Consider the following 13,174-nt stretch of genomic DNA (forward strand, 5'->3'; position numbering starts at 1 on the left):
AGGACCTCCTGCAGAGAGCTCTGCAGCTGCCAGTGCTGGATGACCTCCTGCGGAGAGCTCTGCAGCTGCCAGTGCTGGAGGACCTCCTGCAGAGAGCTCTGCAGCTGCCAGTGCTGCACACCCTGGCAGGGTTTGGTGGCCATGGTGGGGTTGGGTTGGTGGTTTAGGCCAAGGGGGAAGGGTTTGGAGCTGAGGCAGAGCAGGGTTGGAGTGGAGCTGAGGAAGAAGTTCTTCAGTTCCAGGGTGGTGAGAGCCTGGCACAGGCTGCCCAGGGAGGCTCTGGCTGCCTCCTCCCTGGGGCTGTTCAAGGCCAGGTTAGATGAGGCCTTGAGCAGCTGAGTCCATCTGAGAGGTGTCCCTGGGCTCAGCCAGATGTGAAGAAAGAGGGGAGGGAAGTGGCTGAAGTTTGCTGAGCCTCAGAGATTCAGCCCTGGGGAATGCTCTGGGAAGTTCCCTCTGTTGGTGTCCCCTGGCTCCTGCCCTCTCCTGGCTCCTCTGTGGTGCAAGCTGAACACTCCCTTTCTCCATGGGCTGTGGAGTTACAACAGCTCTGGTGAAAGCCCATGGAAAGGCAGGGAGGAGCTGCTGGAATCTTCCTGGAGTGGCTATTGTGTGCTCCAGGCTGGCCCTGGACATTTTCTCTGAGGGCTGGGCAGAGCTCTCCACACCTGAGCCCTTGCAGAGATGACATCTGGGGCACAGGCAAGTTCTGCCTGAGCTGGAGATGAATTCATCCCTGGGCAGTGTGTAAACAGCAGCTGGAGGAGCACAACATCCATCTGCCCTGGGCTGGGCACTGGGGAGGCCACAGCTGGAATCCTGGGGTCAGGGTTGGGCTCCTCACTGCCAGAAGGACTTTGAGGGCTGGAGCAGGGCCAGAGAAGGGCAACAGAGCTGGGGGAGGGTCTGGAGAAGAGGGCTGGGGAGGAGAAGAGGAGAAGAGGAGGCTGAGGGGAGACCTTCTGGGGCTCTCCAGCTCCCTGAGAAGGGGCTGGAGCCAGCTGGGGGGGGATTGGTCTTTGCTCACATGCAGTAAGGGACAGGACAAGAGATGGCCTCAGGTTGCACCTGGGGAGGTTTAGGTTGGACATGAGAGGCAACTTCTTGACTCAAAGGTTTCACAACCACTGGAGGTGGCTGAATCCCCATCCCTGCAGGGGCTTCAAAGCTGCAGAGCTGTGGTGCTGAGGGCCATGGCCTTGCCCCAGCCTTGGCAGAGCTAGAGAATGGTTGGACTGGCTCTGAAAGGCCTTTTCCAACCAACCCCATTCCATGGTCCCCCAGATCCCTAGAGCTGAGCTGAGGGTTTGCTTCAGCTGGGTTGCAGCTGTCCCAAAGGAGAGAAGCAAACAAGCAGAGGGCTTTGCTTTGGTGGCATCAGAAGTGTTTATTGGCAGCCAAGGAGGGCACAAGCCAGGGGAAGGGACAACAGAAGATGGACTTCAGTGAGCTGTGAGAAGGACCAACTTCATCTGCATCAAGCTGGCTTCTCCTCATCCCATTCTTCTTCTGCCTTGGTTCAAGCTCCAAGCAGCCTGGGCAAGCCTTAGCTTGAGCTGACACCTTGGGCCCTTTCCTCTTGGACCCAGAGGCACCAAAGAGAAGAGCAACCAACCAAAGGCAAACATTCATGGAGCCAACCAGGGATGGAGCAGCTTGCAGTGCTGTGGCAGAGGGGAGCAGGCTCTGCAGAGCCACCAAGGAAGGGGAAAGGCTTGGAGAGCGCCGACAGCGAAGGGAAGCAGAGCATCAGGAGGGCAAAGAGGCTCCATGGGTGCTGAGCAGCACCCCTGGGTCCCCTCTGCTTCAGCTCCTCAGCTGCACCTCCAGATCTTGCTGCCAGCTCTCCTCCTGCCGTGCTTAGCAGGGCCAACAGCCCCCCGAGCGCTGGGAGGAGGAGGAGGAGAGGTAGCTGCCATAGACAAGGGAACCTTGCAGGCCCCTGGATTGGCCCAGCCCCAGGGGAGCTGAGCTGCCCACGCAGCTCTCCTGGGGGCAGGAGCTGAGGATGGGGCCTGGGAAGAGGATGGTGACAGGGGGAGGGTAGACCACGGCTCGAGAGTCCCCGCAGGAGGTGACGCAGGGCTGGCTCCAGGCTTCCACGCAGGGCTGGGGGCAGCTGAGCTGGCAGGGGGGGAAGCAGCGGGAGCTGAGCTGCTGGCTGGAGAAGGACATCCTCTGGGCAGGGAGGTGAACCTGCAACGGGACAAGGAGGGCTGAGTCCACCTGCTGCTCCCCAGCCCCCACACAGCCCACCCTGAGCTCCTGGGAGCAGCAGGGGGGGCTCAGGACCTGCCGTGGGGAGTTCGGTCTGCTTGGCTCTCTCTCCCTCCTTGGCTCTCTCTCCCTCCCTCCCTCCCTGCCCTCCTCGCTCCCAGGCAGCTCCTCTGAGTTCTCCCAGGCTCTCCACAGGCTGAGCCCTCCCCAAGCCCTCTGAGCAGCTCTCTGGAGGTGCAGCCTGAGCTCAGGTGTGACAGCAGCTGGACTGAGCCCCATCTTGGCTGAGTCCCTCTGGCCTGCCCAGGTCTGCAGCTGCCCTCTTGGCCGAGGAGAGAAGGTCCTCAGTCAGAGGCAGCTGCCAGCAGCAGAGCAGAGCTCAGCAGGAGCTGGTTGGAGGTCAGGAAACAAACCCAACCTGAGGTCAGGAGAGGCAGAGCTGGTGAGGAGAGGGGAGGCACAGAGGTGGTGAGGACAGAGGAGGCAGAGGTGGTGAGGAGAGGGGAGGCACAGAGGTGGTGAGGTCAGGGGAGGCACAGAGGTAGGTGGTGAGGACAGGGGAGGTACAGCAGTGGTGAGGACAGGGGAGGCAGAGGTGGCAAAGGGCTCAGACTTACTCGGCTCAACGAGGAGAAGAGGAGCAAGGAGCTGTGGTCTGAGGGCTTCTGAGCCTGCAGCCCTTTATAAGGCATCTGCTGGCCTGCCCCAGGGGGTTGAGACATCCTTTCTGTCTCAGGTCTGTTGCAAAACACACCCAGGCTCATGGCTCCCAGGCTCCTCTGATTGCTCCCTTCAGCTCTGGCCAGTTGCCAGTTTCTTCCAACACCCTTTTTGCTTTCTTCTTCCTTCCCTTCCCTTCCTTCCCTTCCTTCCCTTCCTTCCCTTCAACTTTCTGCAGCAGTTTCACTTCCTGCAGCATTTTGCTGTTTTTTTGCCAGCGTGGCCAGGTTGGGAAAGAAACCACCTGAGGGATTTGCTCCACACAGAGCAGCAGCAGCAGCAGCAGGGGAACCATTTCTGCCCTGCAAGAGTGGTCAGGGCCTGGCCCAGGCTGCCCAGGGAGGTGGGAATTCAGCAAGGCCTTGGCCACCATCCCCCACAGCAAGCTCCTGGCCAAGCTGTCAGCCCCTGGCTGGGGCAGCAGCTCTCTGAGCTGGGTTAGGAACTGGCTGGAGGCTGAGCCCAGAGAGTGGTGGTGCATGGAGCCACAGCCAGCTGGCAGCCAGGCACCAGTGGCATCCCCCAGGGATCAGTGCTGGGCCCCAGCCTCTTTAACATCTTCATTGAGGATCTGGAGGAGGGGATGGAGTCAGTCAGCAGCACATTTGCAGCTGACACCAAGCTGGGAGCAGAGGTTGGGCAGTTAGAGGGCAGAAGGGCTCTGCAGAGGGACCTTGCCAGGCTGGGCAGAGCCCAACAGGATGGCATTCAACAAGTCCAAGTGCCAGGGGCTGCACTTTGGCCACAACAACCCCAGGCAGAGCTACAGGCTGGGGGCAGAGTGGCTGAGAGCTGCCAAACAGAGAGGGACCTGGGGGTGCTGATTGACAGCTGCCTGAACATGAGCCAGCAGTGTGCCCAGGGGGCCAAGAGGGCCAAGGGCATCCTGGCCTGCAGCAGGAAGAGTGTGGCCAGCAGGAGCAGGGAGGTCATTGTGCCCCTGGACTCTGCATTGGTTAGGCCACACCTTGAGTCCTGTGTCCAGTTCTGGGCCCCTCAGGTTAGGAAGGACATTGAGAGACTTGAAGGTGTCCAGGGAAGGGCAACAAGGCTGGGGAGGGGTCTGGGGCACAGCCCTGGGGAGAGGCCTTGAGCACAGCCCTGGGAGGAGAGGCTGAGGGAGCTGGGGTTGCTGAGCCTGGAGAAGAGGAGGCTCAGGGGAGACCTCATTGCTCTCTGCAACTCCCTGCAGGGAGGCTGTAGCCAGGTGGGGGTTGGGCTCTTCTCTCTAGCAACCAGCAGCAGAACAAGAGGACACAGTCTCAAGCTGTGCCAGGGGAAGTTTAGGCTGGAGGTGAGGAGAAACTTCTTCCCAGAGAGAGTTGTTGGCCCTTGGGATGTGCTGCCCAGGGAGGTGGTGGAGTCCCCATCCCTGGAGGGGTTCAAGAGGGGATTGGATGTGGCACTTGGAGCCATGGTCTGGTCATGAGGTCTGTGGTGACAGCTTGGACTCAATGATCTTTGAGGTCTCTTCCAACCTTACTGATTCTGTGAGACTGTGGTGGAGTTCCCCAGCCCTGGAGGGGTTCAAGCACCCTGTGGCCATGGTGCTTGGGGGCCAGGGTTTGGTGGCCATGGTGGGGTTGGGGTGGAGGATCTCAGAGGGCTCCTCCAAGCCAAACCCTTCCATGATGCCATGAAACTGTCTGTTGGGGATGGCTTCACCAGCAAAGAGCTGAAGGACTGGAGGCAGAGCTCTGGATCTAAGGAGGAAACCTGCTGAGCCCAGCAGCCAATCTCCTGCAGCAGCTGAAGCTGCACCTCCAGATTCCTGCCCAGAATGTCCCTGAGCTGATGCATGGCTGCACTCCCTGGCCTGCCTCACCCCAAGCCATGATTCCTTCAGCACTCAGGAGCCCTCACACCACCAGCAAGGCTCCCACAGAGCCCTGGACCACAAAAGCTGGACATGAACATTGAGGCTCCTGACCTCCTTCCTCAGCTCCAGTCTGACCCTGCTCTGCCTCAGCTCCAAACCCTTCCCCCTTGGCCTGGCTCAGACCCCCTCATGCAAAGTCCCTCTGCAGCCTTCCTGCAGGATCCCTTCAGGTGCTGGCAGACAGCTCTGAGGTCCCCCTGGAGCCTTCTCCCCTCCAGGCTGAGCCCCCCCAGCTCCCTCAACCTGTGCCCACAGCAGAGGAGCTCCAGAGCCCCTGGCTCATCCTTGTGGCCTCCTCTGGCCTCACTCCAAGAGCTGAGCAGAGGACTCCTGAGGTGGCTTTGCTCAGTGGAGCTCTTCACTCCCCTCCTGCTACAGGGCTCTGGCCTCTCTCCAGCAGCTCTGTGCCCTCCTTCTGCTGGGCACACCAGAGCTGGAGGCAGGATTGGAGCTGGGGGAGGCTCAGCAGAGCAGAGCAAAGGCAGAGCTGAGCAGGAAGGTGCCTCAGGAGGGAGGATGGGGTCTGAGCTGCCTCCCAGCAGAGTCTCCAGGCTGAGCCCCCCCAGCTCCCTCAACCTGTGCCCACAGCAGAGGAGCTCCAGAGCCCTTGGCTCATCCTTGTGGCCACCTCTGGCCTCACTCCAAGAGCTGAGCAGAGGACTCCTGAGGTGGCTTTGCTCAGTGGAACTCTTCACTCCCCTCCTGCTGTAGGGCTTCAGCAGGCTGCAAAGACCAACCCTGCCCAGGAGCTTCTCCCAGCTGTGCTGTGTCAGAAACCCACCAGAAAGCAGCCAGGGAGCCAAGGGCTGCTGGTGCAGCTCAGATTGCTTTAATGGGGGCCAGAGGAGGGAAGTTTACAGCAGCTCCCCTCCTGCTATAGGGCTCTGGCCTCTCTCCAGCAGCTCTGTGCCCTCCTTCTGCTGGGCACACCAGAGCTGGAGGCAGGATTGGAGCTGGGGGAGGCTCAGCAGAGCAGAGCAAAGGCAGAGCTGAGCAGGAAGGTGCCTCAGGAGGGAGGATGGGGTCTGAGCTGCCTCCCAGCAGAGTCATGGGGCTGGCCTGGTGTGGCTATGATGGCAGGAGTTGCACAATGCCCCCTCCCTGGAGCAGGGCAGAGGAAAGTGGGAAGGCATCTCAGGCAGGGCAGCATCTGGGGGGGGTGTGGAGAACCTCCTGAGCAACCTCTGCTCCGTGAGGCAATCCCAGAAACGGAGGAAAGCAACAAAAGAGAGGAACTAAAGCAACCCCAAAACCCCTCCCAACCCTCATGACTCTGCCTGGCTAATGACACCAAGGCAAAAGTAATCACCAGGGCTGAGCCAGTGATGGAGTTATGTGGGGCAGGCACAGGTGGAGAGGGTTTCTGGTTAGGGCATCACAGGAGAGGAATGTTTCACATCCTCCTGATTGCCTAAGAAAAGCCTTTCAAGAAGCCTCCCAGGGCTGAGCTGCTCAGGAGCATTGCCCCTGCCTTGCTCTTGGCTGTGCAGGGCTGAGCCTGCTGCAGGATTTGACCTGCCCCCAAAAGTAGGGCTGAGAAGCTTCTGCCTGCTCCCTGGGTGTTGTAAGGGGGAGGAGGAGGAGGAGGAAGAAGAAGAAGAGGAGGAGGAGGAGGAGGCTTTCTGCCAGTTATTTGTAGGGAGGAAGGGGAGGAGGAAGAAGAGGAGGATGAGGAGAAGGAGGCTTTCTGCTCTCTAGTGAGTTGTGGGGAGAAATAGGGGGAGGAAGAGGCTTTCTGCTCTTAGCTATTTGTAGGGGAAGGAGGAAGAGGAGGAGGAAGAGGAGGAGGAAGAAGAGGAGGAAGAAGAAGAGGCTTTCTGCTCTTCTCTGCAGTTATTTGTAGGGAGGAAGGGGAGGAGGAAGAAGAGGAGGATGAGGAGAAGGAGGCTTTCTGCTCTCCAGTGAGTTGGGGGGAGGAAGAGGGGGAGGGAGAGGGGGAGGGAGAGGGGGAGGAAGAGGGGGAGGAAGAGGGGGAGGAAGAGGCTTTCTGCTCTTCAGTCATTTGTAGGGGAAGGAGGAAGAGGGGGAGGAAGAAGAAGAGGCTTTCTGCTCTTCTCTGCAGTCACTTGTAGGGAGGAAGGGGAGGAGGAAGAAGAGGAGGATGAGGAGAAGGAGGCTTTCTGCTCTCTAGTGAGTTGTGGGGAGGAAGAGGGAGAGGAAGAGGGAGAGGAAGAGGCTTTCTGCTCTTCAGTTATTTGTAGGGGAAGGAGGAAGAGGAGGAGGAAGAAGAGGAGGCTTTCTGCTCTTCTCTGCAGTTATTTGTAAGAGAAAGGGTGAAGGCTCACAGTGAGTAAGATCCCAGAGGGAATGGTGGAGAGGAGGAGTGGTAGAGGATGGAATCAGAGCATTGTTTGGGCTGGAAAAGACCTCTGAGGTCATCAAGGTCAACCCTTCTCTACCTCCACCAGGCCTCCCCACCCTGGGACTGCAGAACTTCTTCCTCAGCTCCACTCTTGCCCTGCTCTGCCCCAGCTCCAAACCATTCCCCCTTGGCCTGCCTCAGACCTCCTCTGGAGAAGTCATCCTGCAGCCTTCCTGGGAGCACCAACCCAATCCATTTAGCCTGGACAGGAGGAAGAAGCTCTTGACACCAGAACAGGCTGCCCAGGGAGGAAGTGGAGGCTCCATCCCTGCAGGGGCTCTGAGCTCTGAGGGGCTCCCCCCGGGCTGGGGATGTCCCTGCTGAGTGCAGGGAGGTTGCCCTGGAGGAGCCTGGAGTTGGCCCTTTCAACCCAATGCATTCTGCTGGTGCTGTGCCAGGGGCTGAGCACCAACCCCTGCACTGGAATGGGGCAGAGTTTGCCTCCATCCAGCACCTCCAGCTGGAAGGTGTCCAGGCCCTCAGAGCAAGAGCAAGCCTGATGCCTGCCTGCCTTCCTTCCTCCCTCCCTCCCTCCCCAGAGTCATCCTCCTGCTGGGTAAACAACATCTTGTAAGCCCTGCAAGCAGCTTGGAAACCTCCTGCAGCAGAGGTGTGGCTGTGGTGTGTCTCCAGTGAAGAAAGTTCAGCAGCCTGAGTCACTTTGGAAGCTCCTCCTTGCATCTCCCTTCTTGCCCCGGGCTCCCATTTAATCCCAGCCCCACAGGTTGGCTTTTGGATGCTTTGCCCTTGTTTAAAGCCCAGCAGGAAGGAGCTGTGGGGAGAATTCTCCTCTGAATAACTGTCAGGGATCCTGAACTGGCTGCTGAGGGAGTTCCTGGAACTTTCCCCTCCAAACCTCTGCATTCTTGGCAGCTCCAGGCAAACACAAGAAGAATTCTGAATGCTAGAATGGCTCAGGCTGGAAGGGAGCTCAGAGCTCCTCTGCTCCAAGCCCCCCCACGGTGGGCAGGGACACCTCAGCTACACTCAGCTGCTCAAGGCCACATCCAACCTGGAACACCCCCAGGCAGGAGGCAGCCACAGCCTCCCTGGGCAGCCTGTGCCAGGCTCTCTCCACCCTGGGACTGCAGAACTTCTCCCTCAGCTCTGCTCTAACCCTGCTCTGCCTCAGCTCCAAACCGTCTCCCCTTGGCCTGTCTCAGACCCCCCTCATGCAAAGTCTCTCTGCAGGATCCCTTCAGGCCCTGGCAGGCAGCTCTGAGGTCCCCCTGGAGCCTTCTCCTCTCCATGCTGCCCACCCCCAGCTCCCTCAGCCTGTCCTAACAGCAGGGAGCTCCAAGCCCTATGGGTCTCTGATCAGACCACCTCTACCTGCAAGGTCTCCTGCAGTTTTTGGTCAGCCAGGGCAAGGCCAAGCTGCTGCCAGTCAGCAGCAGCAGCATCTCCTGCTCCTCCTGGCAGCCAGTGCCGGCAGCAGAGTGGAACCACAGTGGCTCATCCTCAACTACAGAGGTCACTGTGGCCTTTCTTGTCTGGAGGAGCTGTGAGCATGTGTTCCTGTCCTGCTACAAGGCAAAGCTGATGGCAAACGAGATGCAATCAGCAGTTGATTCATCGAGATGTTGTGAACACCACCCAGAGCCTGTGTCCTCCCCACGCAGGAGATCATCAGGACATGGAGCTGTGGGAGTTCCCAGCTGTTCATCTCTGCCTTTAATAGGTGGCTTCACACCACCTTTAGTCACTGCTGCAGCCTAATGGTTTTTCTTGTGCTGTGGTTCAGCCTCCCAGCAGCAGTAAATAGCCTGCAGGCAGCGTGGCTCAACATAACAGAACCAGCCTGTGCCCTCGGAGTGCCAGCTGCCTCCCAGGGCCTGATTCTGAGCAAACAGCAAAGCAACTTCCTTGCCCTCTCCCTTTGGTCACTTTGGCACCTGGGGGCTCTGCCCTGGAGCTTTTCAGGTGCTTGGAATAAAATACTCTGGCAGAGAAACCTGGAGAGGAGAACCTTCCCTTGTCCCTCCTGCCCTGGTGCCTCACAGAGCCACAGAATGGCTTGGAGGAAGCTTCAAAGCTCCTCCTGCCCCAAACCCCCTGCAGCCAGCAGGGACTGAGAGCCAGCAGAGATTCACCTGGAGAAGGGAAGAGAACCTCAGAGCTGAGGGACTTGGGGAGGGCTCAGCAGTCTGCATCCTGCCCTGGTGCCTCACAGAGCCACGGAATGGCTTGGAGGAAGCTTCAAAGCTCCTCCTGCCCCAAACCCCCTGCAGCCAGCAGGGACTGAGAGCCAGCAGAGATTCACCTGGAGAAGAGAAGAGAACCTCAGAGCTGAGGGACTTGGGGAGGGCTCAGCAGTCTGCATCCTGCCCTGGTGCCTCACAGAGCCACGGAATGGCTTGGAGGAAGCTTCAAAGCTCCTCCTGCCCCAACCCCCTGCAGCCAGCAGGGACTGAGAGCCAGCAGAAGCCAGCAGAGATTCAAAGGAAGAGAACCTCAGAGCTGAGGGACTTGGGGAGAGCTCAGCAGTCTGCATCCTCTGCAGCAGTGAAACAGCTCCAGATCCATCCCACAGGATCACAGGGTCCCAGACTGGGTTGGGCTGAAGAGACCTCTAAAGCTCACCCAGTCCAACCCCCTGCAGTCCCCAGGGTCCCCCCCAACCAGAGCAGGCTGCTCACAGCCCCAGCCAAGCTGAGCTGGGCTGGTGCCAGCCCTGGGGGCATCTCCCCCCTCTCTGGGCAGCCTGGGCCAGGCTCTGCCCAGCCTCAGCATCCCAATTTTTTTCCTTCTCTCCACTCTCAGTCCCCCCCCCAGGGAAACCAGCAGGCTGCTGTGCGATGCAAGAGTGTTTTAATGAGCAAGAAATGCTGGAGTTTGCAGAGCCATAAAGCACAGAGCATGGAGAAGCTGTTTCCAGACCACTTGGGAGAACCACAGAAAGGTTTGGGGCTGGGAGGGACCCCTGGGGGTCGAGCCCAGACAGTTCAACAAAAGTCCTGCTTGGAGAGGTTGCTGCCCTCAGCTGATCTCCTCTGTTGGTTGTGCAGCTTCTGGTGAAGATGCTTGAGGCATACCCAGCTGCTGCCGGGAGATCCTGGTCCCGGGGGGGGTGGTGTCCACGTGGAGAGATGCTGCCCACGATGGTTCAGCACCGTCGGGAAGGTGGAGGAGGCAACAAAGAGCAAGCAACGAACCGGGGACCGCAGGGTGGACACCCAGGAGGAGAGAGATCAGAGACGCCAAGAGGCAGCAGCTCCATCGCGGGGCTGCGGGAAAGCTCAGCCCCCATCCTCACGGCTCGGCCTTGGGATCTGGGCGGTGCGGCCGCTCGGAGAGCTTCCCCCCCAGCCTTTAGCAGGGGCCGCAGCTGCCGCGGAGGATGCGGCCGAGGCGCCGAGGGGCGCAGGGGCTGCAGAAGCCGCTGCCGAGCGCGGAGCTGCCGTAGCCGAGCTGGGCGCCGTAGCCTCCCAGGGAGGCGCCGGAGCCGTAGAGGCTTCCCAGCCCCGCGGAGCTGCCAACGGCAGGGACTCCGGCGGAGCCCACCACGGCCTGCTGGGGGAAGGAGCTGAGGATGGGGCCGGGGAAGGTGACGACGACCGGGGGCGGCTGGATCACGGCGGTGGAGTCGGGGCACTGCCGCACGCAGGGCTCGTTGCAGCTGTTGGCGATGGGCTGGGGGCAGGCGATGCCGCCGGTGGTGGTGGTGGGGCACAGGTCGTAGCAAGACATTTCCGTGCAGGGATGGATGGAGGTGGTCCTGAAAGGGAGAGCAGAGAGCTGTGTGAAAACGAAGCTCTAAGAGCGGCTGGAACAGGTCAGGGCTTCGGCGCTGGGGGGTTGGGGAGCAGCAAAACCATCGCCGGCTGCTGAAGCAAAGCTGCCGCCGCTGTTCCCTGCCTGACAGCGCTGCCCTGGGCGCCCCCCGTCCACATCTCCTGCCACACCTGCCAGGCCTTCTGCAACTGCTCATCCCTCTGTTTAATCCCTCTTCCCTCCCAGACTCTGCTCAGTGGCGCCCAGGGACAGGCTGAGGCCAAAGTGGAGCCAGGAGAAACATCGTGGCTTGGAGGATGCTGGAGCAGGCTGCCCGGAGAGGTTGTGGAGCCTCCTTGTCTGGAGAGCTTCCAAACCTCCTCCCCTGGCCACTGTGACCCTGGGCAAGCTGCTGTGGGTGCCCTGCTGGGGCAGGGGGGTTGGAGGAGAGAGATGAACTCCAGGGCTTCCTTCCCACCCCTCCGTGCTGGGATCCAGGGATTATTTTGCAACCATTCCTGTGCAGGAAATGCTCTTTCTTTAGCTGGGTCATTTAAACAGCTCAGGACGTGGCTTTGCCCCTCTGGGTCGGTGGCTGAGTGGCAATTCTGCATTTCAAGCCTTGTGCCTTTCCTCCCCCTCCAGCCTAGCAGCACAGGAATGCCCAGACCTGACATGAATGCCTCAGACCCCTGAGCTTGACTCCAGAATCCTCCCAGCACCACAACTTGCCAACAGAGCAAAAAACCCAACCAAAACAAACCGACAAAAAAGAGTTAAAAAGGGAGAGGAAAAGAAAGAGAATCAAAACAAAATAGTCCTGGAAGGGAAGGGAAGAGTGGAAGGGAAGAGGGAAGGGAAGAGGGAAGGGAAGAGGGAAGGGAAGAGGGAAGGGAAGAGGGAAGGCAAGAGGGAAGGCAAGAGGGAAGGCAAGAGGGAAGGGAGAGGGAAGGGAAGAGGGAAGGGAAGAGGGAAGGAAAGAGGGAAGAGGGAAGAGAGGGGAGAAGGGAAGGGGAAAAGGAAGGGGAAAGGGAAGGGAAGGGAAGGGGAAAGGGAAGGGAAGGGGAAAGGGGACCCCAAGCTGCAGGGCCAAGGATCTTGGTGTTCAAACAGCAACCAGATGGCCTCAGACTTACCTGATGTAGGAGTCTGCAGGTGAGTGAGATGAGATCTGCCCAGGCTCCTGCTCCTTTTATAGGGTGCCTGAGGTTGCCTGGGGGGGAAGGTTCTGAGCTGCCATGAAGTCATCCTCACCCAGCAGCCCCAACCCGGAGCGCTCCTCGCTCCCCGGAGTGACGAAACCCTGCGCTTGCCGTTTGCAAAATCAAGCCTAAATCTCCCTGGAGCCTGGCTCTGCACATTCCACCTTTCATCTGGAAGCCTAATTGACCAAGCTTGGGTTTGCTGCTATCATCCCACCCTGCTGGGGAGGGATTAAAACCTGCTTGGATTGGGCGAGCGCTTCCTTCATTAGCTTCCCCCATCGCGACGGTAATCAGCGCTGGAACTTGCTGCGGTGCACAGCGTGGGGCTGAAGGGCTCCAGCTCCTTGGCTGCAGCCTCAGCAGCTCCACAACGTTGTGCAATGAAGGCTGCAGTGGTGGGGAAGGCAGCTCCTGAGCCTCTTCCTCCCCACAGCCACCCAGCACTGGGGAGAGGGGGGAGGCTCTGCAGCTGTGGTGGCTGTGGACGCTGTCTGATGGGCTCTGAGTTTGTCTTGCTGCTAAGGGGGAAATCCTTCACTTTGAGGGGGGGCAAAGCCTTGGAGCAGGCTGCCCAGAGAGGTTGTGGAGAGCTTCCCACCTCCCCCTGGGCACTGTGCTGTTGGGCAAGCTGCTGGGGAAGCCCTGCTGGAGCAGGAGGGCTGGGGGGGGATGATCTGCAGGGGTCAAAGCCTTGGAGCAGGCTGCCCAGAGAGGTTGTGGAGAGCTTCCAACCTCCCCCTGGGCACTGTGCTGCTGGGCAAGCTGCTGGGGGAGCCCTGCTGGAGCAGGAGGGCTGGGGGGGGATGATCTGCAGGGGTCAAAGCCTTGGAGCAGGCTGCCCAGAGAGGTTGTGGAGAGCTTCCAACCTCCCCCTGGGCACTGTGCTGTTGGCCAAGCTGCTGGGGGAGCCCTGCTGGAGCAGGATGATCTGCAGGGGTCCCTTCCCACCCCACCACACTGGGATTCTGTGGCAGACTGGGTAGATAACTTCCTGAGCAGAGGCAGCTGAGCAGGGCTGTGCTGGGGCTCAGGCAGTGCCCAGCTGAGCAGGGCTGTGCTGGGGCTCAGGCAGTGCCC

At 59.8% G+C, this 13,174-nt stretch overlaps 1 protein-coding gene across 1 annotated transcript; it reads right to left on the reverse strand.

The window, feature by feature from the left end:
• Positions 1-10,485: 10,485 nt before the first annotated feature.
• Positions 10,486-10,890, reverse strand: LOC128899226 (scale keratin-like). Its single transcript, XM_054177596.1, has one exon. The coding sequence runs from the start codon at positions 10,866-10,868 to the stop codon at positions 10,491-10,493; it is 378 nt and encodes a 125-aa protein (XP_054033571.1). The 5' UTR covers positions 10,869-10,890; the 3' UTR covers positions 10,486-10,490.
• Between the last annotated feature and the right edge of the window lie 2,284 nt (positions 10,891-13,174).

Source organism: Dryobates pubescens, chromosome 41 (assembly GCF_014839835.1).
Source record: "Dryobates pubescens isolate bDryPub1 chromosome 41, bDryPub1.pri, whole genome shotgun sequence".
NCBI lineage: Eukaryota > Metazoa > Chordata > Aves > Piciformes > Picidae > Dryobates > Dryobates pubescens.